At 45.7% G+C, this 22,400-nt stretch overlaps 1 protein-coding gene across 8 annotated transcripts in view; it reads right to left on the reverse strand.

The window, feature by feature from the left end:
* Positions 1-7: 7 nt before the first annotated feature.
* The window catches only part of RGS8 (regulator of G protein signaling 8), a 51,008-nt gene continuing 28,615 nt past the window's right edge, over positions 8-22,400 (reverse strand). For all 8 annotated transcript variants that reach the window (XM_070266661.1, XM_005609766.4, XM_023640681.2 and 5 more), the window contains 3 exons: positions 21,753-21,817; positions 6,646-6,812; positions 8-5,368 (listed from right to left, as the gene is read on the reverse strand). In XM_070266661.1, coding sequence (XP_070122762.1) covers positions 5,186-5,368; positions 6,646-6,812; positions 21,753-21,817 — 415 coding nt within the window. In that variant the 3' untranslated portion in view covers positions 8-5,185. The remainder of the gene's footprint in view (positions 5,369-6,645; positions 6,813-21,752; positions 21,818-22,400) is intronic.

Genomic DNA, 22,400 nt, shown 5'->3' on the forward strand with positions numbered 1-22,400 from the left:
CAAAGGGCAGCATGTCCAGGTTCTGTTTATTATGTTCTCACAGCCTTGTTTGGAGTAAAGGTGAATGACATGATTCCACTTTGCACAGTAATGAAACAACTCAATGAGGACTCCATCAGCCAAGCAGTTTATATGGCAGATGAGCTGCTACAAATCTGTTGTGCACGCCACAGGACTCAGCTAACGCCGCCGTGGTTTGAGTGCACGCTGAGCCAGCCACCTTTTCCATACCTGGCAGAGGGAGGGAGCAGAAGGGTCAAAGGGAGTAAAAATCAGAAAGGGAACAGTTTATTGAGAGGACCCGGGCCCCAAACGTGGGAAGGCCAATGGCTCCAGGCTGCAGTCTCCCATCTTGGTCCACAGCATCTTGTGGAGTCTTGAGAGGCCACAGGGACAGGAAGACATCTCTGCTCTTGGGTTCTTCCTCCACAATCTCATGCCAAGTGGCACAGGCTCTCAATGCCACTCTCTTGCTTCTAACCCGGAGGGATGCAGATTTAAAGGGGGCTGACACTTGGCCGGTTGAAGGACAGCCTTGGATGGAAAATCATAATTCCTCTGCGTTGCTTGGAAGTGGGCATAGACAGGGTAGGGAGAGTTCTGGGCACTCTTGTTGACGGGAGACCATCCTGTCTGTGAACGTGCTGCTTACCACCTCTCCTTTCTGGCTCATGGAGAAGCCGACACCACCTTAGCTACTTGTCTTCCTGCCCTGCTCCTTTCTCTTCGGTCTTTCCCATTCCCACCCTCCCCTGTTTCTCAGCACAGTGGGTTCATGCCTTTCCCTCACAGTCCAGGGCCAGGAGTACCCAGCCACCCCAGCCCTGCCGAGGAGAAGCGCCCAGGGCGCGCCCCCAGACGCTGGGCCTGCAGCCCGGGCAGAACACCGTTTCACAGTTTTGGTTGATTCAGAGCAGCAAGTTCTGGAGAGAGCACCAGAGAGTAAAATCAACTAGGAACTTTCCAGCTGTCCGTCCAGCTGAGACCAAAGAGGGAATGATGAGAACCTAGAGCAGGAACCGAAACCCCGCTGTGGCCTTGGAAAAGAAAGCCTCAGAGAGCTTGATAGTTCCAGGATGGGACACCCTCCATTAACAAATTTGGAATGGGGGGCTGGCCCGGTGGTGTAGTGGTTAAGCTCACACACTCCGCTTTGGCAGCCTGGGATTCACAGGTTCAGATCCCAGGAACAGACCTACACACCACTCATCAAACTATGCTGTGGCAGTGTCCTAGTATCCTACATACAAAAAATAGAGGAAGATTGGCACAGATGTTAGCTCAGGGCCAATCTTCCTCACTAAAAAAGGGAAAAGAAAAGAAAAGAAATTTGGAAGTTGTGCTACCACTGTTATTAAGACCACACACCCTTCATCCACTACCTGAGTTCCAACTACCATGTTGCATGGCCTTGGGCACAGAGGCACAGCCTAACATGAAATGGCCAAACACAAGAGTATATGAGAACAAACACACAGGTGAAACAGCCCAGGAGTCCAGCTTGGAGGAAGCACTGTGAACGAGACCCAGGAGGGATGGCCAGACCTCTCTAAACTAAGTACACTTTCAGCCCCCACTACTGGCATACCTGCTGCCTAACAATGCATGGGGCAGAAACATTTGTATCTCAGAGGAGCAAGTCAGACTGGGAGGACAAGGGGCAGCCACCCCAAGAGTCAAACTCAGGGCTGGCAGGTTCCTGGTCCTTGTGCCTGTTTGCATCTGGGCAGCTCCAGCCATCTTGGCCCACACATCTGTGTTTTCAGCTTAGCTCTGTTCCTCCTCTCTCCTCAGGCCTCACCTGTGCTTCTCACCCTCATCTGTACATTGGAATCCCCTGGGGAGCTTTAAAAACTGATGCCTTGGGTCTCAACTCCAGGTTGTTCTGGGACCTGGACATTTGGGGGGGGCGGGGAGTGGGGGCGCGTTTAAAACTCCCGCAGGTGATTCCAATGAGCGGCCATGGGTGAGAGCCACTGTTTTAGGCCATCTTTTTTCAAAGTACGATTCCATGGGGCACTATGCACCCAGGAGCTTATTAAAAATGCAGATTTCTGGGTCCCGCTGGATCAGCATCTCTGGGTGTGGAACTTGGGAATTAGCATGTGTAACAGGCTTTCCATGTGATCCCTGGGCATGCTCAAGTTTAATAATAAATCCTGCTCAGAGGATCCTTCCTCACCCCAGAGATGCCGGGGCTGTGAATGGCTGTCATTGATTGTGTTCTGTTTGGTTTGCCAAGGGCAACAGGAAATCTCGCACCAGCCCCCAAACAGGCTAACGCTCAAGTAGGGCTGAAAGGCCTCTTGCGGGGTGGAAAGCAGTCCTATAAGTCACAGCTTTGCCTGCCCACTGCCCTGGCTTGCCTTGGGCCTTCAAAGTTCCCGCGCCCAAAGCAAGCCTGGAGCCCAGAAAGCAGTCCACAGGCAAGCCTGGCACGAGGAGCAAAGGAAGACGTTAAATGGAAGAAGTGGCCCCTGCGGGTGCCCACCTAACAAGGCGGATGAGAGCTTGTGGAAGAGGAAATGGGAGAGAGGGCAGGACTGAGAGATGTGGAAGATGAGGGATGAGGTATGCTTGGATATTGCTCTAGATGTTGTAAACATTTCTCTTTGATTCATCACAGACCAAAATCTGGTTGGCATGACCAAAGTGCCTGAAGGTAGGCACCAGAGTGGGGAACTCTGTGCCTTTTGTGGGAAGCAGGACACAACGGATGTGAGGAAAGCTCCACCCCGGGGAAGATTATCTCTGTGGTGTGCTAGTCTAATGCTCACAACTCTCACACACACATATACGCACACACAGACACTTCACAGGAGTACCATAAATATAGCTATCACATTCCTCTACACACGGACATTCGCCCACATACCCTCACTTAACGGCAAAATTCAGGATACCCAGGCTTGGTCCTTCACACCTCCCCATCGTGGGAGGAAGTCACCAGGCACCATGACACCACCATCTGCAGCCTTCAGTCCACCAATGGTTGGCAAGAACTCTAGGCCCCAAATGAGGCCACTGCACAACACTCTTGTTCAGACTTTTCTCCTGGGGACAGTGGAAGTGGTAAAAAGGCCCCTCTTAGAACATTTCATATTTCCATCACTCTGTGCTGTTCCAATTTATATGCACCTCATATTCGACAGTAGAGTTGGCAGCAGATGCACATTTCGTGTGTAAACAATGTTTAAAATACCCTGTTCGAGAATTTGATCATTAAATTAATTCTGGCAGCTTTAGCTAAGGATGGTTTTTTACCAGTCGGGGCAGGGGACTACTACCCAATCTAACTAGGAACACCCATCTGAGGCTTCAGAGTTCTTGAACATGAAATTGCACTGGTCTCTTCAGTGTGAGGGCTAAGGAGGCCCGTGATCTCTCTCTCCTTGACGGTTCATACACACACACGGACCCTCAGTCATAGATACAGTGTGCCATGGCAGGAAAGTGGACCCCAACACTAGTGGGACTCAAGAGCCTTCTTGGCCTTGTCTAGCTGTAACCAAGGAAAGAAGAGATTCACGCAGTTACTGGACGGGAATGCTAATACTGGAACCCCTACATATATAAAAGGCCCATCGCCCCCAGAGGAGAATGCTGCAGCCCACTTCTCAATCACCTGCACTCCAGAGCTTATGCCTAATCATGGGCTGTTCACTTAGTCAAGCTGAAAGTTTTCCAGATCTCCAGTGAATCCAGATCTATCAGCTGAGAATTATCCAACAATACCTCCACCATGTTCTCTGTGATTCAGTCCACCTGGAGGCCAGCCTCTTCCAGGCTCCTCTTCCACTTTCTGGTCTCTCTGCTGAAGAGTCATCTCCTTGGCACTGCAGCCTGTGCCAAAGTCAGCTTTTTCCTGGGCAGCTAGAGTAGGTTCTGTGCATCTCACTCATCTTCCAAAGAGGAGTTTCCTGACGCCTCTCAGAGAGCAGACCCAGGATACCATGAAAGCGTTTTAGGAAGGTTCTCCACAACGAGGTGTTCACAGTGATCTTCTTAGCCCCACTTCTGTTCCATGTTCAATCCCAAAAGGTCAGAGATCAAGAAGGAAGTTGCTGAGTAGCCAAAATGGCCCTCATGAAAGGGACGTTTCTAAGAGAGCATGCTCCCAGGAAGCAAGCTGGAAAGAGAGTTACAACCTAAGTTCCCATTCTCCCCCATCATAATTACATGACCTGCATGGCTGGGGGGAGGGGGAGAGACAGGGAAAGTGTTAGGCACCATGAGAGCTGTCCATGCTATGGGAATTCATCTCCCTTTGCCAAGGTGTTTGCCATTTTAGGAGATCAGGGATGTGTGATGCCACAGGGAGGCGAGGGCAGAGAATGTATTAAGCAACAGAAAGGTTATAAGGTGCCCCTTTGCACAAAAGTCTACTGGTACTACATTCCCTGGTCATTTGACTTCTGGAAAACTTCTTGGTAGAATTGAGGAAGATTTACAAGCTGTATCTTTCTTAACAGCAGCTCCATCAGAAATCATGAAGGACATCTCCCAAGATCCTTTCTGGAACTGCAAGGGTATGGGAGTCTTGTGAATTTCCTAGGCTAAGATGGGCAGTGGTTACAGCTTTTCACACTGGTCCTAGGGAAATGGAAGAAACAGCCAACTCCATGGAGTTTGCCCCCTTGCCCAGAAGCCACCTGTCAATGACAGTGCCAGAAACCTGGGATTCCAGAGACCTCTTTCCTAAATTGTGAGGTCCCAGCACCTGGGACTGGCCATTACATTGTGACAGCAGTCATAAATACGAGCCAGAGTCCTCTAGCTATTCCTCACAGGGGTATAGGACAAGCTAGTCAGGAATCCTAACTGAGGAAGGAGTGGAAGAGGTGGAAATTGCATTTGCATTATTTACAGATTAGCCCAGCATAGCGAATCTGCCTTCTCAGTGGAGATGACCCAAGGCATTATGGAAGGCAAGCTGCTGCCCCAGAGAGGGGTGACAGCCACAAGGTGCTATCACTAACCAAAACACAAACATGGTAAATGGAGTAGAGGCCAAGCTCTGTGGCTGGATCATACTTTGAACTGGCCTTTCATCCCTTCCTCACCCCCAGCCTCCCAACCTAAACACCACTGTTTTTGAACACCTATGACACTTCATGTTAGAATATGGTCTTGGCAGCAAAGGGGAGGGGAAGGCCGGTGATCTCCAGAAGTCCCCATCTGAGGTCTAACTGAGCCTCCTCTGGTTTTGGGACAGTAAATCTAAGTACATTTTGGACCTCAGGAACCTGGGGTAAGAGTCTTTCTCCATGAGGCTGTGTACTTTTCCCTGGGCTTGGTCAAAGCAAGTCAGAGATGGCTCTTGCATGTTCTTCCTTGTGGCTTCTCGGGTCTGGAAGTCTATGTTTACCTGGAGACACAAACAGAGAGCATGGTCACAGGCCCTCAAGAGCCAAGATGCCTGGCAGCTGGTCCTAGCTATGTAAGAATTATTAATGACAGCATCTTATATATGTAAGGTATTCATGCTTTTCAAACTGCTTCATGGAGGTCATCCCTTTTCATCCCAGCAAGAATCCCATGAGGCCTGAAGACCAGATATTCTTTATCCCATGATAAAGAATGGGACTATTCTTTATCAGCCGTGATTATATAGATAAGGACACCAAAGAAAAGAGATACTAAAAAGCTGGTCTAAAGTAGTATGGAATGTCAATAACAGAGCCAAGGCAAAACCCCGAATCACTTAACTCCTAACCCAGGGGTCTTCACAATGTCAGGCGAAGAGTTAGAGTGGAGACAAGTATTAATGTGGGTTCCCTAAGGTAAGCTTGTCCTCTTGCCATTTCTTAACTGCTAAGAAAATAAATACCCCAGGGAGAGAGACGATGGTTAGAATGTACATCTTTGTTCCAACCAGCATTATAAGGAGCCTACAGCATCCGGCCACTGGCTAAAGACCTCTTGCATCTCGAGTCAAAGTGCAATTGAAGAGTTGTAGGTATGTAATGCACCTAAACTCATAGACAGCAAATATTTTTCTGCTATAAAACCCTCCAAGTAAAATTCTGTTTTATAACTCAGAACAGCAGTACATAGAAATTCATTTCATTATTATAAATAATTGTAATAAGTTATCTTAAAATAATATAAATGGCTGCAATTACTCATTAATAAGCAGTGACAAATATCAAATAGGTGCTTTGCCCCTAATGCTAGAGTAGTCTTGAAAGATAGGTGATATTATACCCTTTTACACTGGGGAAAATGTGATTCAGAGAGGCTAGGTAACTTGACTAAGATCATGCAATTAGTAAGCGGTGGAGCTGAGATTGGAACAAGATTCCAAACTGGGTGCTCATTCCACTAAGCTGTGGTGCCTTCCACTAGGAAAACTAACTTGGATTCAATGGCATCTATCCTTGCAGAATCCCTGTAAAAACATAGTTCCTGCTGGCACATTTCACTGACAGACAGCTAAAACACCCCTAATAGAGCTCCTTTTATAGAAGCCCTGGGCTCTGCACCTTAAAAATGATCCCTTTTTCATCAAGAGCCATCAGCGTAGTGAGGCTCAGTTCAGAAGAAAGTCCCCACCAAGCGTGACTTGAACCCCCATGAGAAGAGAGATGTGAGCCAGGAGCCACAGATAGAGGTCTGACAAAACGCTCGCCACCACCAACACACCTCCCTCGGAGCCTGCACGTCCACAAACTCCTCGAAGATCCTATGGGCCTTGGAGACCAGTTTTGCTGTTGACCTGGTCTTCTTGAACTCCTCGCAGGCCAACCAGAACTCCAGGTTCTCCTCGCTGAACTCCGTCTTCAAGAAGGCGCGAAATGCAGCCACCCCATCTGTGGATGTGGAGGGAGGTGGAGAGGAAGAAAGATAGGAAGAGGCTTAAGCTCAAGAACTAGAGAAGAAAGAAAGGTGGCCCTGATGGTCGAACCTTCACTGCTCCTCCCCATCCTCGTGAAGATTCTGTCCTCCTAAACGCACAGGTACCCTCAGAGTCAAGCCATGCTCCTTGTTCAAGGATCATTGTGATAGGAGGGAGAAAAGTTTAGGAAGCCACAGTAATAATGACTATGGGAAGGCCTGGTCACTGTTAATCAGCCCTCAGTTGTCACTGCCTGTCCGCTAATGCAGAGTTGGCTGCCTCCTGAATCTACTGGTGAGCCTTTGTTTCTAGTTAGGCCAAAGCAATATATGTAATCCATTCCCTACCCTAATCCAAGTCAACCACCCTGGAAAAACAATCTGTTACACAACAAACTAGTAGGGGTGTGAATGCCTCCAGGCAAATCCTTCACTACTACCAGAAAAATGTCTGAAAGGAAACACGCTAGTGAAATTCAGTCAGTGTTGCCGTTCTCTACATGGATGGGACTCCCAGCCTCTTTTGAAAAACCTTTGAAACCCCCTATTTTAATGGTTTATTCCATGGATCCTTTATTTTAAAAGAGTTTGCCTATCGAATTATATGTTTTAATTAAGATTAATTATAATTTTTCTACCAAATGATTTAACGATGCACATACCCTTTAATTTTTATTAATCAATGTCATGCACATTGCCAAACAGAGCTTCCAGTGGGAATAAGATAAGCAGGGTTACCACACAGATTTGGAAAGGAAAACAACATTCCTTGATAGCCTATGCATTCGGTTAATGTTTTTATTTGAAAATATTTTTTATAAATTATCTTAACCCTTAACGCACTCTCCTCTAATCAAATAAGAGCTGTAGCTTTCTAAAGACTGTCCTCAGAGGAAGGGCAGATGAAGTCTAGAATAAAGAAGTGACTGCATTGGTTAAAAATGACTCTGGCTATAATGTTTTATTTCTTTTCTAGAATTCATTAGAAGGGCAATGTGTTAACAGTTCTTAATTCTGGGTCATGGGATCACCTGAGCTTCTGAGGTCCACCAATATGCAGCAGGACAGGCCCTGTCCAGGATCGTTCCATGGATTGGTGGCCATGCTGTTGACATATTTAAATGTTTATTTTTACTTTCCTGAAATATTTTTATTTCTCCTAATTACAAAGTCATTGTGGAAATCTTTGTTTCTGAAAGTAGGCGTTTTAATCCCTACCCTACACCAATAGTCATAAAAGCCAAGACTTGTCATTGCAAGAGCCAGGAACTTGAGAGAGAAAAGAATTTTGATGGAACTCCCAAAGCTAAACTTGAAATCATGAAGAAATCTAAGTTTGGAGGCCTGAGCTTAAAGTATTTAACAAAAACAGGAGTGGCTATGAAATTTATCACCCAAGGCAGGACATTTTTGAGAGTGAAGGGGGCATTTCTGTTCTCTACATGGGGACGATGGGCATAAACTATGACCACCACAGGCAAAAAGCAGGACATATGGTCACCAATTCTAAGACAAGGAGTATGGAGAAAGCAGAATATAACATAAGGTTGTTTTCCATCAGCAGGATGGAAATAAAATTGTGCCTGTGCCAGGCAAGGAAGGAGGTGGAGTTTAGTTTAGACTCATATGAGAGGTCTGCTCAGGGCCCCACTCACCCTTATTCCTACATTGGGTTCAAAACCCCAAAAGGAGGGAGTAGAAACTCAAGATAAATTGAGAATCAAAGTGAGCACAAAACAGTGACATGGCACTGATCAGGCAAAGAGATGGCCTGAGAACCATTCATTCAATTCAACAATTTTTTTGAAGAATAAGATTAGCCCTGAGCTCACATCTGCCACCAATCCTCCTCTTTTTGCTGAGGAAGACTGGCCCTGAGCCAACATCCATGCCCATCTTTCTCTATATGTGAGATGCCTGCCACAGCATGGCTTGATAAGCAGTGTGTAGGTCCTCACCCGGGATCTGAACCAGCAAACCCTGGGCCGCTGAAGCAGAACGTGTGAACTCAACCACTGCGCCACCAGGCCAGCCCCCCAACAATTTTTTTAGACTACTAACATACAAAGTACTGTTCCAAGTCTTGGGACACATCCGAGAACAGATCATAAAATCCCTTGTGAATGCTCTTTTTGCCACACTTTGTCTCCTCCCAGTTCTCACAGAGGAGATCCAGAAGTTTCCACAGGCTCCAAGGCAACTCAGATTTGAGAGCTAGCATGCACCACTGCAGCAGAGGTTGCAGGCGGAGGCCGCATGGAAAACCATCTGGAGCTGTGGAAGCCTCTGAGGAGACTCAGTGCCTGTGAGAGCCAAGGGGAGCTGGTTCAGATAGGTGGCCTCTGAGCAATGATGGGTCCACATGTGACAAGAGCCATGGACACTCTCAGGGGACACAGGAAAAACCTGAGGACCACAGGCCAGAAGCCCTCCCCTGCTGCCTTTCCACTGTAGTCAGCGTGTGGGAAGAAAAGGGTCAGGGGAGGCCACTAAAACACTGCGCATTTATCTAAAAGAACAAATGCAAACTGACTAGAAGAGCCAGTTGTTTTTAAACCAGAAGAGACTAGATTCCTTGAATGGGAAAGGTTAAGTTCATTGTTTGGTTTAGATTTTGTTTTCCTTTTCATCAAGCAAAACCAAGTGCTTGTGAGCTGGCTGAATCTTGTTACAGATAGAGAAAATTACCTTCCTGCCTTCCTCGATGGTACTGGTGGAGGTAACCCTGCTCAGGAGACGGGCTGACAAGGTACAGACATTATCTCATTTCATCTCAGTCTCAGCTTTGTTGGGGCTTTGTGTGGAATAAAAGAAAGAACGCCTGCAAAGTGCTTTACTTACCCCCATTTTATGGATGAGGAAACTGATGCTTAGAGAAGTGGCTTGACTGAGTCACACAAGTAAGAATACGTAGCATTAAAAAAATACAAGGTGTGCTAACTCCCAACCAACACAGCAATAATGCCATCTCCATTCATTCATTCATTCATTCACCCATCATGTAACCCAGGCATTTTGCTAGGTGTGTGGGCACAAAAAACAGGCACAGTTAAGCTGTCACAGAACTTGCAGTGAAAGAGTGATTTGAGCCAAGAAAACATAATTATGGTAATTGCGGTATATATGATACATGATAAGATAGGGAAAGCATAGGTTGCTGTGGAAGTACCCAGAGGGATGCCTGAGCCAGACCTGAGGAGGAAAGGGATGACCTGCAAGAGGAAGTAGATTCTAAGCCAAGATGTGAAGTTGAGGAGAAGGCAGCTAAGTGAGAGGAGAAAGGGGAACAGAGAAGAGAATCACAGGACAGGGGAAGCGCATGAGCAGAATTAAAGTTTATTTGAGTAACTAGAAATAGCGTAGTAGACCAGTGTTTAATAATCACCACATAATGCTAAAAATCATTGAGACTACTTATAGGATAGGCATACACCAAGAGGCCTGTGAAAGAGCCAGGGAGATGGAAGGATAGCACAGCGCTCCAAAAGACCAGGGAAGCGAACATTTCAGGGAGGAGGAGGTGGTCACTGTGTCCAGTGCTACCCACAGGTCAAGCTAGATACGGTCTGAGAAGTGGTCATTAGATTCAGTGACAGGATTCAGCAACCATTGGCAAGAACAGTTTTAGTGATGTGATGGGTGCCCGAGCCACAAGTGGTAAATAGAGCGGTGAACGAGAGGGGAGGAAGTAGAAACAGTTAATTCAGACGTCTCCTGCAAGAAAGGGAGTAGGGAAATCAGACAGCATAGCTGGAAGGAAACAGGAGGTCAGGAAAGAGATGGTGTGTGTGTGTGTGTGTGTGTGTGTGTGTGTGTGATGGGTTTTTTGTAAGAAAGCCTTGGGTATATTTAAATACTGATCTGGTCAGAAAAGACTTGTGGAGCAGGAGGAGTTGAAGTTAAAGGAAAGAAGGAGTTTAATTGATAAAATGTTGCCTCTAGGAAAGTAGAAGTAGTAAGCTTGAGAACAGCATCATGATGGAGAGGAAGGGGAGAGGTTGCGTGTGGATGCAGGGAAGTTTCTAGCTTGGGTACAGGAAACTGATAGAGTTCCTATCTGGTATTAGCTGGAGAAGGTAGTAGAACCTAGGGTTTTATTTTTATTTGTTTATTTAGGATTTGGGGAAGGGAGTTTTATTTATTCACTATATACCATGCTTTTTGCTGGAGATTTTACAAACACTAGCCTAAATTTTTTTCACAACAACACTGATCCATAGACAGCATCACTCTCGTTTTCCACAGGAAGAAACTAAAACTTACAGAAGTGGACTAAATTTCCCAGCTCCACAGCTGGCAAGAAGAGCCAAGTTTCCCTACCAGGTCCATATGACTCCACAGCAGGATCTTTCCAGGTGTGTTTGCAGGCAGAAGGGAAAGGCAAGAAAGAGATTAAATGGGCGAAAGAATAGTTTCTGGTAAAGGGAAATTCTGCAGAAGGAGAAGGATCAAGAAGAAATTGAAGAACTTGACTTCCTTAAAGTCAAAAGTAGGGAAAGAGAGGGAGATGGATGAAGATAGAGAGAAATGGTCGGGGAAGCGATATATTTGAGATGCATCAAGTTGAACAGCCTGGGTCTTCATTATTAATTTGGGGTGAAGTCCCTACGCAGGGGGTCTGTCTCCATGTGCTAGGTTTGGGGGAAATGGTACGAACAAGTCCGATAGTCGCCACCTCATAGAGCTCGTAAACTAGTGCAGTGTAACAGACATGAAGCAATATTAAAAATAATTAATTGAATAATTGCCAGTGCAGTGTGGACACCTAAGAGAATGGAAACGGTTTGGAGCAGCTACTTTGGAAAAATGAATAGGAACCTGGTAGAAAACAGGCAAACAATTGTGAAGACCTAGATTTCAGTTCCCGGAGAGGGTTACGATGCTCCACGAAGGAAGCAAGAACTTTTCGTTTGGGGTATGTCCATCATTTAAAGAGAGAACTATCCAGGCTGGCAAATGAACCTTGACCCTGGAGGACAGTAAGGATTTACAAACCAGCAGTTGGGACATAGAAGAAAGAAAAGGCAAGCAGGAAGTAAAAAAAAATTGAAGTTAGAGATGAAATTTTTAAAATAACCACCACAAGTGCTTATCAAGCACTCGCTTTGGGCCAAATGCTTCATGAATCTTATGACATTTCCTCCTCATAGCAAATCTATAGCATAGGTCCTGATATTTTCACCATTTTAAAGTGGAGAAAAATGAAACTTAGAGAAGTTAAGTAACTTGCCAAAGGTCACATGGTTAGCAAATGGCAAGGATGACAGACTGCAATCCAGCATTCTTATGTGATCAGTGGTCCAGTCTCCAGCTCTGTACAACGGTGAGGCCCAAGGGATGCCTGCTCCAGTGACGGCTGGAGGGGAGGGGAGTGCCACTGCAGCACACGACAAGGAGGTCACTAGTAACACTACTGACAGCATTTCCAGGACTGATGGCAACAGATGAAGTGGGGAGAAAATTAAAAAGTCACAGAGGAAAGCAGAGGAGTATCTGAGAGTAGAAGAACAGCAGAGAGACCAGGATGGGCATGGGCAGCAGGATTCAACTCACTGACACTGAAAGCAGCAGACACTGATGGAAATTTGGAGAAAAACGTGTAGTGAACTCATACTCAGCTCGAGATTATCTGGCAGCTTCACTGCAGCAGCCTGCCAAACCCTGCCTATCCCCCTGGAGGGGCTGCACCACTGTCTCAGTCAGAAGCACTGGTTCTGATCAGAGTCAGGCCCAGAATTAGCTCTGTGACCCTGGACAACACATTCAAACTCAGCATCCTCATCTGGAAAGTGAGGGGGTTGGATCCGATGAACTCTCCCAGGTAGAATTAGCACTCTGCTCTGCACCCCTATTGCAGCTTAGACATGCCTGACACAACTCTTAGTCGATTGTTTTCCATCCTCCTCCTCCTCAACATCATCACCATCATCATAAAACAGGCCAAGTTCTGTGTTGTCCAATCTACATATGTCAACTCACTTAATCCTTACATCCACCCTATTATCCAGGCAGAGGTTCTGAAGTTAGATGCCCTGGGTTTGACTCTTGCGCAACCTTGGAAAAGTGCCTTAACATCTCAAAGCTCAAGTCTTCGCATCTTGGAGAGTTTAAGTTAAATGTCTGTAATCAGTTGCCTGGTAACAGGTGGAGTGGATTTATACACACATCTGCGTGACTTCAGAGACCCTCTGCCTGTCTCTCCTCTGGTGATCATTGATGCGCTCCACATTTTCACTTCCTCCAAAGGAGGGATGGACAATAACCCCAAATTAGACTGAAATCATGCTGAAAGTGTGCCAAAGCAGAGCAAAAGCGCCATTTGGCTCACAGAACTGGATATTCTCCCACAGACACCTGCCATCACCATCTTTGTGGTGACAACTGACCACTAAATACCACGAATAACCTGGAATCTGCATAAACTCTCTTCTTTCTTGCAGCACGATACCCACCCTAAGCGTCCCCTCAAAGACCAGGCAGGCACATTCCCCAACCAGGCCGGGACACTGTAACAAGGCATGGCTGGGTGACCATGTAAACATGCCGTGCTCCTTCAGGCAGCCTCAATCCAAAGTGTGGATGCCTGCATTCCTAGGGCGGGCTTCTGAGAGAGTCAGAAGGGAACCAAAGCAAAATATGGCATTTGAAATTTGCCGGGGATTTCATAGGAAGAGCTTGAGGAGAGATGGGGAAGGAGGGGAGAAAGACCTGGGAGGATCTGGAACTGAGAAGCAGTAGCATCTAGAGATGCAGTAGCGTCTAGAGAACAGATTGCGGCAAAGATGCTGGAGAAGCTCACAGAGCCCTGCACAGACTGCACTGGCCGCAGCCCTCCTCCTCTGCTCACCAGCCCCTCTCAGCCCCAACCTCATCTCCCCCGCTCTTTCGTTTTCCCAGGGCCGGCTCTGAGCAAAGCAGGGGTGGAGGGTCACTGTGCAAAGAGAAACTTCACCGGGGAACAATGGAAGTGAGCAGTGGGGGGAGGCTCCCTACGGCTGCAGGAGCCCCTCCCCTTCCCCAGAGCAGATGGCCACAGCGGGCTTCTGTGTACAGACCACTTGTCCCCAACCTGGCCCACGTTTTCTGCTTATGCGACCAAGCAAAGGAATTGTATGGAGCCAGAGCCAGCGGGAGGTCTTCTTTCCATCTACAGCCTGTCCTCCTTCTATCACCTCCCACCCCTTCCCAGCAAACCTTTCCTCTGGTCCACTCCCTGACTCCTCAGCATCTTTCCTTGACGCTCTCCCTTTTCCTGTCATCTGTCCCTTCTCACTCCTCCTTCCATCTTTCTCTTTGTCTCCGCCAGGACTCTCTCCTCCCCTTCTGCTTGTCCGTAAACTGCAGTTGGTTAAGATGCAAGATGCTGGTTTATCTCCGAAAGTTCATCAGCACCCACTGGCATCTCTCAGTGACCTGCTTTGCATTAGCTGTGCTTCCTCTGCCTGCGCCCCAGGCACAAGCTGCTCCGTGCACCCCCGGCCCTGCTCCCTCCTCTATACTCAGGGAACTGGAGTCCCCCCTCCACCATCTCCACAGATTCCAGGCAGCTGGAAAGAGTGACTTCTCTCTGATCCCCAAAGCTATTCTGCCTGGGATTGTGTCCTGATTCTGACACACACTAGCTAAGTGTGACCTTGGGCAAGATGCTAAACCTCTCTGTGCATCGGATCTCTCATCTGTGCAGTGCAGGTCCTAAGTGTGCCTGCTCCATGGGGCCGTTGGCATGACTGTGTTTACACAATCCATGTAGACAGCATGCAGGGCCTGACACTCAGACAGGGATTGCACCATTCACGTTTGTCACCATCATTCCTGCACTTCGGTGGCTTAAGGAATCATCATACAGAACGTAGCATGTCTAATACAAAAAAATCAATCCTGGCAACTTCAAGGTGGTGGGTGCTGAAGAGTTCAGGAAAACGGGAGAGAAACAAGAGGCTCTGCCTTTTTTTTCATTTCACTTTGGTTTTCTTTGTATGACCCTCTAACAAGTCAAGGCTCTGAGAATATTACACATTTTTTTGACAGTAGTGTCTATCTAATCGCAGAAAGGGAAAGGCCTGTGTCCAGAATTCCTGGAACACTGGGCAGAATATTGGCATCCTCCCGAGCATGCACAGAATCTCCAAGAACACACCCGTGGCCGCACATGCTGCCTGCTGCCTGCATTCTCCTCCGGTTCTTTGATGCAGGGTGCTTACATAAGAAGAGAAACTGGGTCACTATGAATGAGCAGTGCAGCTGGTACAGCGGGGAGGGTGGCTTAGGTAACAGTTCAAGGTCCAGGAGCCCTGATTTAGCTGGCATCGGGGGTGGGCTTGAGCCTAGCTCAGCTCTCGGACTTGGAAAAATACATGATCACAAAGATGAATATTTTTTTTAAGCTCTCTGTTTACCAAAGTGCTGTCCCAAAGACCAGAGTCCTCTTGCATACCTGATCAATTGGAAAAAATAAAGTGGTGAATGTGTTCCAAGGTCAGACAGAGGATAGGAGACGAAAACACATTTATAAAATCCAGGATATGTACACTAATGGTGAAGTCAAAACCTCTTTGATTCAGAACCAAGTTCACTAATTTGAAACTGGTGATGAGAATGACAACAGGATCAAAGGCTTTCTTTCATGTTGTCTACAAAATAAAGGTTTTTAAACAAATAACTGGCGCTAAGCAAGATTTAGGTAGGAGGTTATTTAGAGAACAAAGTATTTCCAGTTCCTGACATTTATTGGCAAGCAATTGGTATGCTAATTATACTTCAATCTTGTGATTAACATAATTTTCTTCAATGATCTCCACTTTGTTAGTGTACATATAGCAAGATGATGTATTATAATAGTAGTAGGACTTGACAGTTGTTAGAGTGTTCGGGCTAGAGAGGACATGAGAGATCCTATGGTCAAGCTCTACACTGGAGCCAAGGAAACGGGAGGTTCTGAGGTTGTATGGTTTCTTATTCCTAGGACGTAGTCACAGAAGAGTAAGGAGAACCTGGGTCTTACACCTCCTATTCCAATGTTCTTTCCTGTTTGATCAAGCAGAAGCTGAGTCAGGTAACAGAAAAAACAAGGTAGAGCCTGTATCTGCAATTATTATAAGAAATTGGCAAGGACTTTTCTATTGAAGGGGAGACCAGGAAGTATCCCTAATAGGGTGAAAGTTTGGCATTCACAAATGACTCCTTTTATACAGGAGAAGTATTGCAAAACCCCATGTATACCAGTCCATAGCCTAAAAGATTTCAAAATTAAGTGTCCAGGAATATTTGCCTAGTTGGTTTGATAGAGCAATACTACAGGGACTCCTAAAGAGGAAACATATCAGATTCACTACTGGGCTTTTAAACTGCATCCCCAGAGGGATTCCCTCACGTACACTGAGGGGAGATTGGGACGGTATGAGGAAGGGATGCTAAAACCTCGGGAGACAGAGGATGAGGTACGATGGAGCCTGAATAAGCCCACCTGTAATTCTAATACATCCCCCACCCTACCCACAGTGTTCAAGCTCAAGCTGCCTGTGGGAACAAGGAGTTGAGGCCACCTCTAGCGTAGAGGAGGCATGAAATGCATGTTTTCTCAATGAATTTAATGTGTTATAACAAAAATAATAAAAATAGTTATCCTCTATGGACCCCCTCTGTGTGCCAGTCATCATGCTTCGCACTTCATAACCACAGCCATATTTAATTCTTACAACAACTCTACAGGTAAGTCTTATCTTTCACAGATGAAGAAAGGGAGGTTTGGAGAGGTTACGCAATTCGCCAAAGGTCACATAGCTGGTCAGCGACAGAATGGCTGTCCAGTTGCTTTCATTCAAACCTTTTTCAATAAGCTGTTAATAGTTGCCTTATTTATTCCATACACTCCTGTAAGGCTAAATGCACCCACATTCCTGGGTGCAAGTAAAAATTACAGCAATTTAGAGAGGATGGCAAGGGGAAGAGAAGCTTCTTTTCCACCCATCTCTATTTCACATATCTCTTTTAACCCATGTCCTCCATTTATGCAGAAAGCACACTTGCCATATTTGTTTATTTATTGTGAACACCCTCCACCATACCTGCTACATATGCGGAATCTGTGATACACGGTACCTCATCCATGCACTGCCTGAGAACTTCGGAAAGCTGCGATACGGTCTTTAGTGTGTTTCTTGGAAACCACAGACCACCTGCCTCACTAGGATGCTCCAGATTCATGGTTTCACTTACTTGTGCTTTGGAGCCGTGCTTCTCACACTAAATGAGCACAAACATTACTGGAGGGCTTGAAGAAGAACAGATTGCCAGCCCCACCCCCAGAGATTTTGATACAGTAGGTCTGAGATAGAACCCAAGAATTTTCATTCCTCACAAGCTCCCAGCATCTGCTGGTACTGCCTTCCTTGGTTCACACTTTGAGTAACACTGTTCTAGAAACTTTTGGCTTAATGAGAGATGTGGGGAGGGCTGTGCAGTAAATGGAAACCTGATTGTTCAACTGTATATTCTAAAACTAAAGAGCATTCAGATGAATAATTAAGGAATTTCATGAGCTGGTAATTTTAGTGTTTGTTTGTTTAGGGTTTTCTGCATGGTTGCTGTGTGACCAGGTCAAGTCATTATATTTTTCTATATCTCAACCATTATCCCAAAGGAGGCTAATTTTTAAAAGCCAAAAGCCTCCTTTTTGGTCTCCTTTGCTCAGCAATGGATAAAACTTTACAAATGCAGGAGAGCTTTCAACTGTACTATTCCACTGACCTAACCTTCCCTGGGCCTGGTGGGGACAGGTCAGCATAGAACCTCCATGCTCCATGCAAACAAGGAAACAAAGCCAAGGACCACATGGATGCCCAGGGTGCACTGCTCTGTCTTCTGGGTGTGGGGTCAGGCTAAAAGAAGTGAGGGCAAAAGGGAGGGACCCTGTCCACATCTTCACCTTAAAACAGGAATGAATCCAACTTTTACATCCAAAATAACAAAGAAAGGAAGGAGGGAGAGAGAGAAAAAGGGAGGAAGAATTGATCCAGAGTTAAGGACAGAATGTCCTACAAAACGCTGGACATATAACAGGCATATAACACCTGCACCTCATGAGGAATATAAAAGCAGAAGACACACAATTTTGTGCCTGCTCTCCAGCAACCTGTCAGACAAGACCTCCCACAAGTTAAGAGCCTCCACTCTCCCAGGTCTGAGCTGCAGAGGCAGAAAGGCTTCTGGGTGTCCACACTCACACACACACCCCCACACAACCCTTGGGGGCAGACTACATGCACAACTCATAGACGCCAAGTCTAATTGCCACTGAATGAATAGGAAAAAGATGCCAAATTAATGCACATTAGCAATCTCTCCCTAGCAAATAAAGCCATCAGCAATTTCAACTTCATTTTTCATTTGCTAGTTAAAAAAAAAGCACTTAGCAAGTGGGTATCTCCCAGCCCTCTGTGGGTGCTTCTTTAGCTTTGTACTACACTTGTCAGCAAGTGTGATGGGAAATCAAACTGCTCCAAATATTTGCCTTCCAAATTTTTCTTGTACTAAGGTTTAAAAAATAGCAAAGTTGCTTTCTTTTTTTCCTGAGATTTGAACCCGTGCGGTGCTCCCTGCACAGCAGGACCCTGCCAGGGAGAGCGGAAGGGTTCATAATGCAGGTGCCTTAGCCCCTCAGCTGGTGGCTGGAGCCATGTCAGCTTTGAAGCAGTTTTACATAACCCTGCAGGCGGCGCTGACTCAGACCACCTGCCGCAGGTGACGAGTTACTGCCGAGCCTCGGTGGTTGCTACAGACGGCATTCTAGAACAAGGGAGCAAAACTGGATCCAGCCTCTGACATATCCTACTCCAGATCCTTCATTGCAGAGATGAATAAATTTTCCAAGAGACTGAGGGATTCCATCAAGGCCACCTTGCTATGTAGTAGCAGAGCTGGGTCAAAATGGAGAGCACTGGACTGACCACCAGCCATTGTTCTTAACTTAATTGTGCAGAATTATGTTCCTTGATTAAATAGAAACAACGCCGTAAACCAAAAGCAGCCCTTCTGCTCCCGCATCAGTGAGGACTTCCAATATTGACGAGATGGAATTTAAGGGGGACACTGAATACCAGGATTCTATTTGGAATCTTCAGGCCCCTAGTCTGTAGTCAGCAGACTGTCTTATTTCTTGTGTTAGGTGTACGCTTGTTTGTTTTCTCAGAAGGGTGCATTCTCCACCAGGGAGGGACCATCCTACTCATCAGCCAACCAGCTGCTTAGTATAGATTTTGTATATAATGAACGCTCGATACACCTTTCTTTAAAATAAACGAGTGTCCAAAACACCCATGCAGAGCAGGGATGGCAAAGATGTTCTGTTGATTGAGAAAAGGCACAAAAATAATTATCTGAATTTTCTGAAATACAAAACTCCAGGAGGATAGCTGCCTAGGTGTAGAGAATTACCAGGGAGTAGACTCTAGACTAATGCACCTTTTTCTGGAGCCCAGTCATTCAGTGGTTCTCCTTTCTTTACTTTTTAGGACATTTTGTTGTCTTAATTGAAAGCCCCGAACACCTCTGATCAACTGCTGTGCCTCCTAAGGGACCAGCACACACGCAATCCCTTGGGAAAAGCTTAATCAGCCCTAATTGAGTTACAATACTAACCTAAACTAATTAGACTTTTAGAAAGTTGTCAACACCCTACAAAGTAACCTGGGCTCTGGCTCCTCCACAGCCTTCCTGGGGAGTAAGTGTTCAAGTTCTAAAACCTTGAAATTCTGCCAGTGACCCCTGAATAAAGACACCTTTCTTCTCGCAGACATTCACTCCATTGGCTTTTTACTTCTGTACTAAACAGTCGTAAAAATAGAACATCAGACTCCAAAAAGGATCACAGAACTTCAAAGTTCAAAAAGCCTATTTCTGTAGTGGTTTTACAAAGAAACCAATCTGGTGTCTCTTGTAACCCCTTAGTGGAAGCCCCATCTCAGATAAGTGTCATTGCCTTCCTGGAAACCAAAAGCAACCGCGACAGAAGCAGAACCAAGTGCCTTCAGGTCTAAAAGTCATTGACTCAAGCAAATAAAATTAAACCTCTTAAACCTCCGGGTCTTGCCACTGCAGCAACCCAAATACACCCTAAGCTTCCATCCACTAATTTTACCACCATAAACTTTGTCTACAATGGCTTAATATTAATAATGGGCAGCAAAATTTGCAAGCTTATTCTCAAGACACATTTGTTTTACATTTGATAAGTAAAAGCATCATTTTAAAAAATACCATCATATTCTTACAAAACACCGTTGAGTAGAGAACCCAAAATCATGTAAAGGTGTCCTTTTATGAAGATTCTCATAGCCGGGTGACAGGTAGCACACAGGTATTTCTATCAGCATTTTAGAATGAGGAAACAGCCCCAGGGACTTGAACTAAGTGAGTCAGTCATGAGGCTGAAATAGAAACCAAACTTTAAGGTGACCTTGAATCGAATTCAGCCAGAAAAGAAGGTGTAAATTGATAGTGACACTTATTTAGCCTAATGTGACTCCAGAAAATAAGTCAGAATAGCCTCATAAGAAACAAGCATTGCTGTCAAATCCTAAGCATTACTGTACATATGCCAATACCTCGGCAAATTCACCACATAAGCTTCTGTTTGGGGTATAGCCATATGTTATATAGGCTGTATCTTCGCTGCGTTATTTTCCTTCCTAAGTGTAATCCATAGAACGCTCAAATGACTATTTGTCTCACAAATTACTTTCTACAATATGGGCTTATTCTTGGATCTTGCATTTCATTTTAAAATCTATTCAAATGCGTTTGTTAATTAGTTTATTAGGATCAGGGCAAAGGCAGAAGGCACTGCTCGTCCCGTGGAAAGCAAAATCACTTCTAAAGACATCTTCTGAAGACCTAGGGACTCCATCACGGCCACTCAATTATCTTGTAGCCGAGCTGGGTCAAAATTGAGAACACAAGTCTGACTACCAGCCAATGCCCTTCACTTTGTTGTACAAAATCGTGTCCTCCAATTAAGTGGAAATAATATGCTAAACTAAAAGCTGCCCTTCTGCTCCCAGATCAATCAGGACTTCTAATATTGACAAGACAAACTGAAGAGGAACACCGAACGTCTGTGCGACCCCTTCTGTTCTCTGCAAAAGACCCTTCTCTCTTCCTCACCCCAGCTCTCCCTCTCCCATGTGCTTAATGCCACTAGGATTTCAAAGCCCAGTGAATTTGGACTTGATTATGATGAGAAAAAAGCCTTGTGCTTTTTTTTGAAAACTTTGGCCATTGTCAAAGTGCCCTTCCCACACCAAAATATGCACGACTATTTCTGCCTCTGTGGGAAACTAATGGCAGAAAAGATGAGGAAGGGCAAAACGGAAGAGGAGGGGTAGCAGAAGTGTGCTCTGCCCGTCAGAAATTGAGGAATGTAACACGGCTAGGGTAGTAAACCCCCCAAATAAAGAGCAAGAAGAAAACTCAAAACTTTGCCAACTCAAGTGAATAACAAAATGCCCAGGACATTCATTTGACTGATGAGCAACCCAAGGCTCTCTAGTGAGCTGGGGCGAGGTCATTTAATTTTGTAAAGAAGATCTGGGATGGAACCTCGACTCTCTCATTCCCATTGAGCCCACCACTCCCACTCCCCAAGCTAAATTCTTTCTTACTAAAATGCTGAGAACACGAAGGCTTCTTGGGACCATACTGTCAACCCAGAAAACAGCAAAGAAGGGCCTCTTCCCACTGCATTTAAAGTATGTTTTCTTATCTCTACACCTCTCTAAGCAGAAGGCTCTGTGACGGTGGGCACTGGCGCCGTCTGAGACCCCTAGCACAACACCTGGATCATGGTAGGCTTTTGATGCATGTTTTACTGATGCACCAAACGATTCACTGCGACATGTTGAAACCTGAATTCTACTCACACTTATGAGACAGAAGCACATCAAAGGAATCTGCCCACCTCGTAGCCTCTTCCGTGGATAATCTCCTACGAAAAAAGAAACATCTCCCCTGAATATTTCTGGAATAACCACCTCTCCTTCAGCCATCACCGAGATTTGCTCAGGAGGAAAAATTGGAACAATGGGGGCAAATGAAGACCATACCTAGATTCCTGCAATTCGGCCGCTGTGAATGTGTACATTCTTAAGTAACTGATGGAAAACCCTCAGGACTGGAATTCAGTGGATTTAGTATATTGGTTTTCAGTCTTAAAAGCAAAGCTAAGTAAGTGCATGATTTAGAGATGTCAGGATAACAATGGAAAGAAACTGGTCTCGGCATCAGAAAAGTTAGGTTGAGCTCCTGACTCCATCACTTACTGTCACCTGACTTTCTTCACCTCTGTAGAGGGGATAACAATGGCCATTACAGAGCTCTGTGAGGGTTAAATGAGGTAACATCTATGACATCATTTAACGCAGTGCCTGCACAGTATAGGCACTGAATCCAGATTATCTGACCCTAAGCAGATTTTTAGGGTAGATTTGAGTGTTTGTTTCCAAATTGAGAGCTGAGACTGACAACTAAGTAGAACCAAGAAGTATCCTTCACTGCAGCTTTGTAAGAAT

The sequence above is a fragment of the Equus caballus genome, chromosome 5 (assembly GCF_041296265.1).
Source record: "Equus caballus isolate H_3958 breed thoroughbred chromosome 5, TB-T2T, whole genome shotgun sequence".
Lineage (NCBI taxonomy): Eukaryota > Metazoa > Chordata > Mammalia > Perissodactyla > Equidae > Equus > Equus caballus.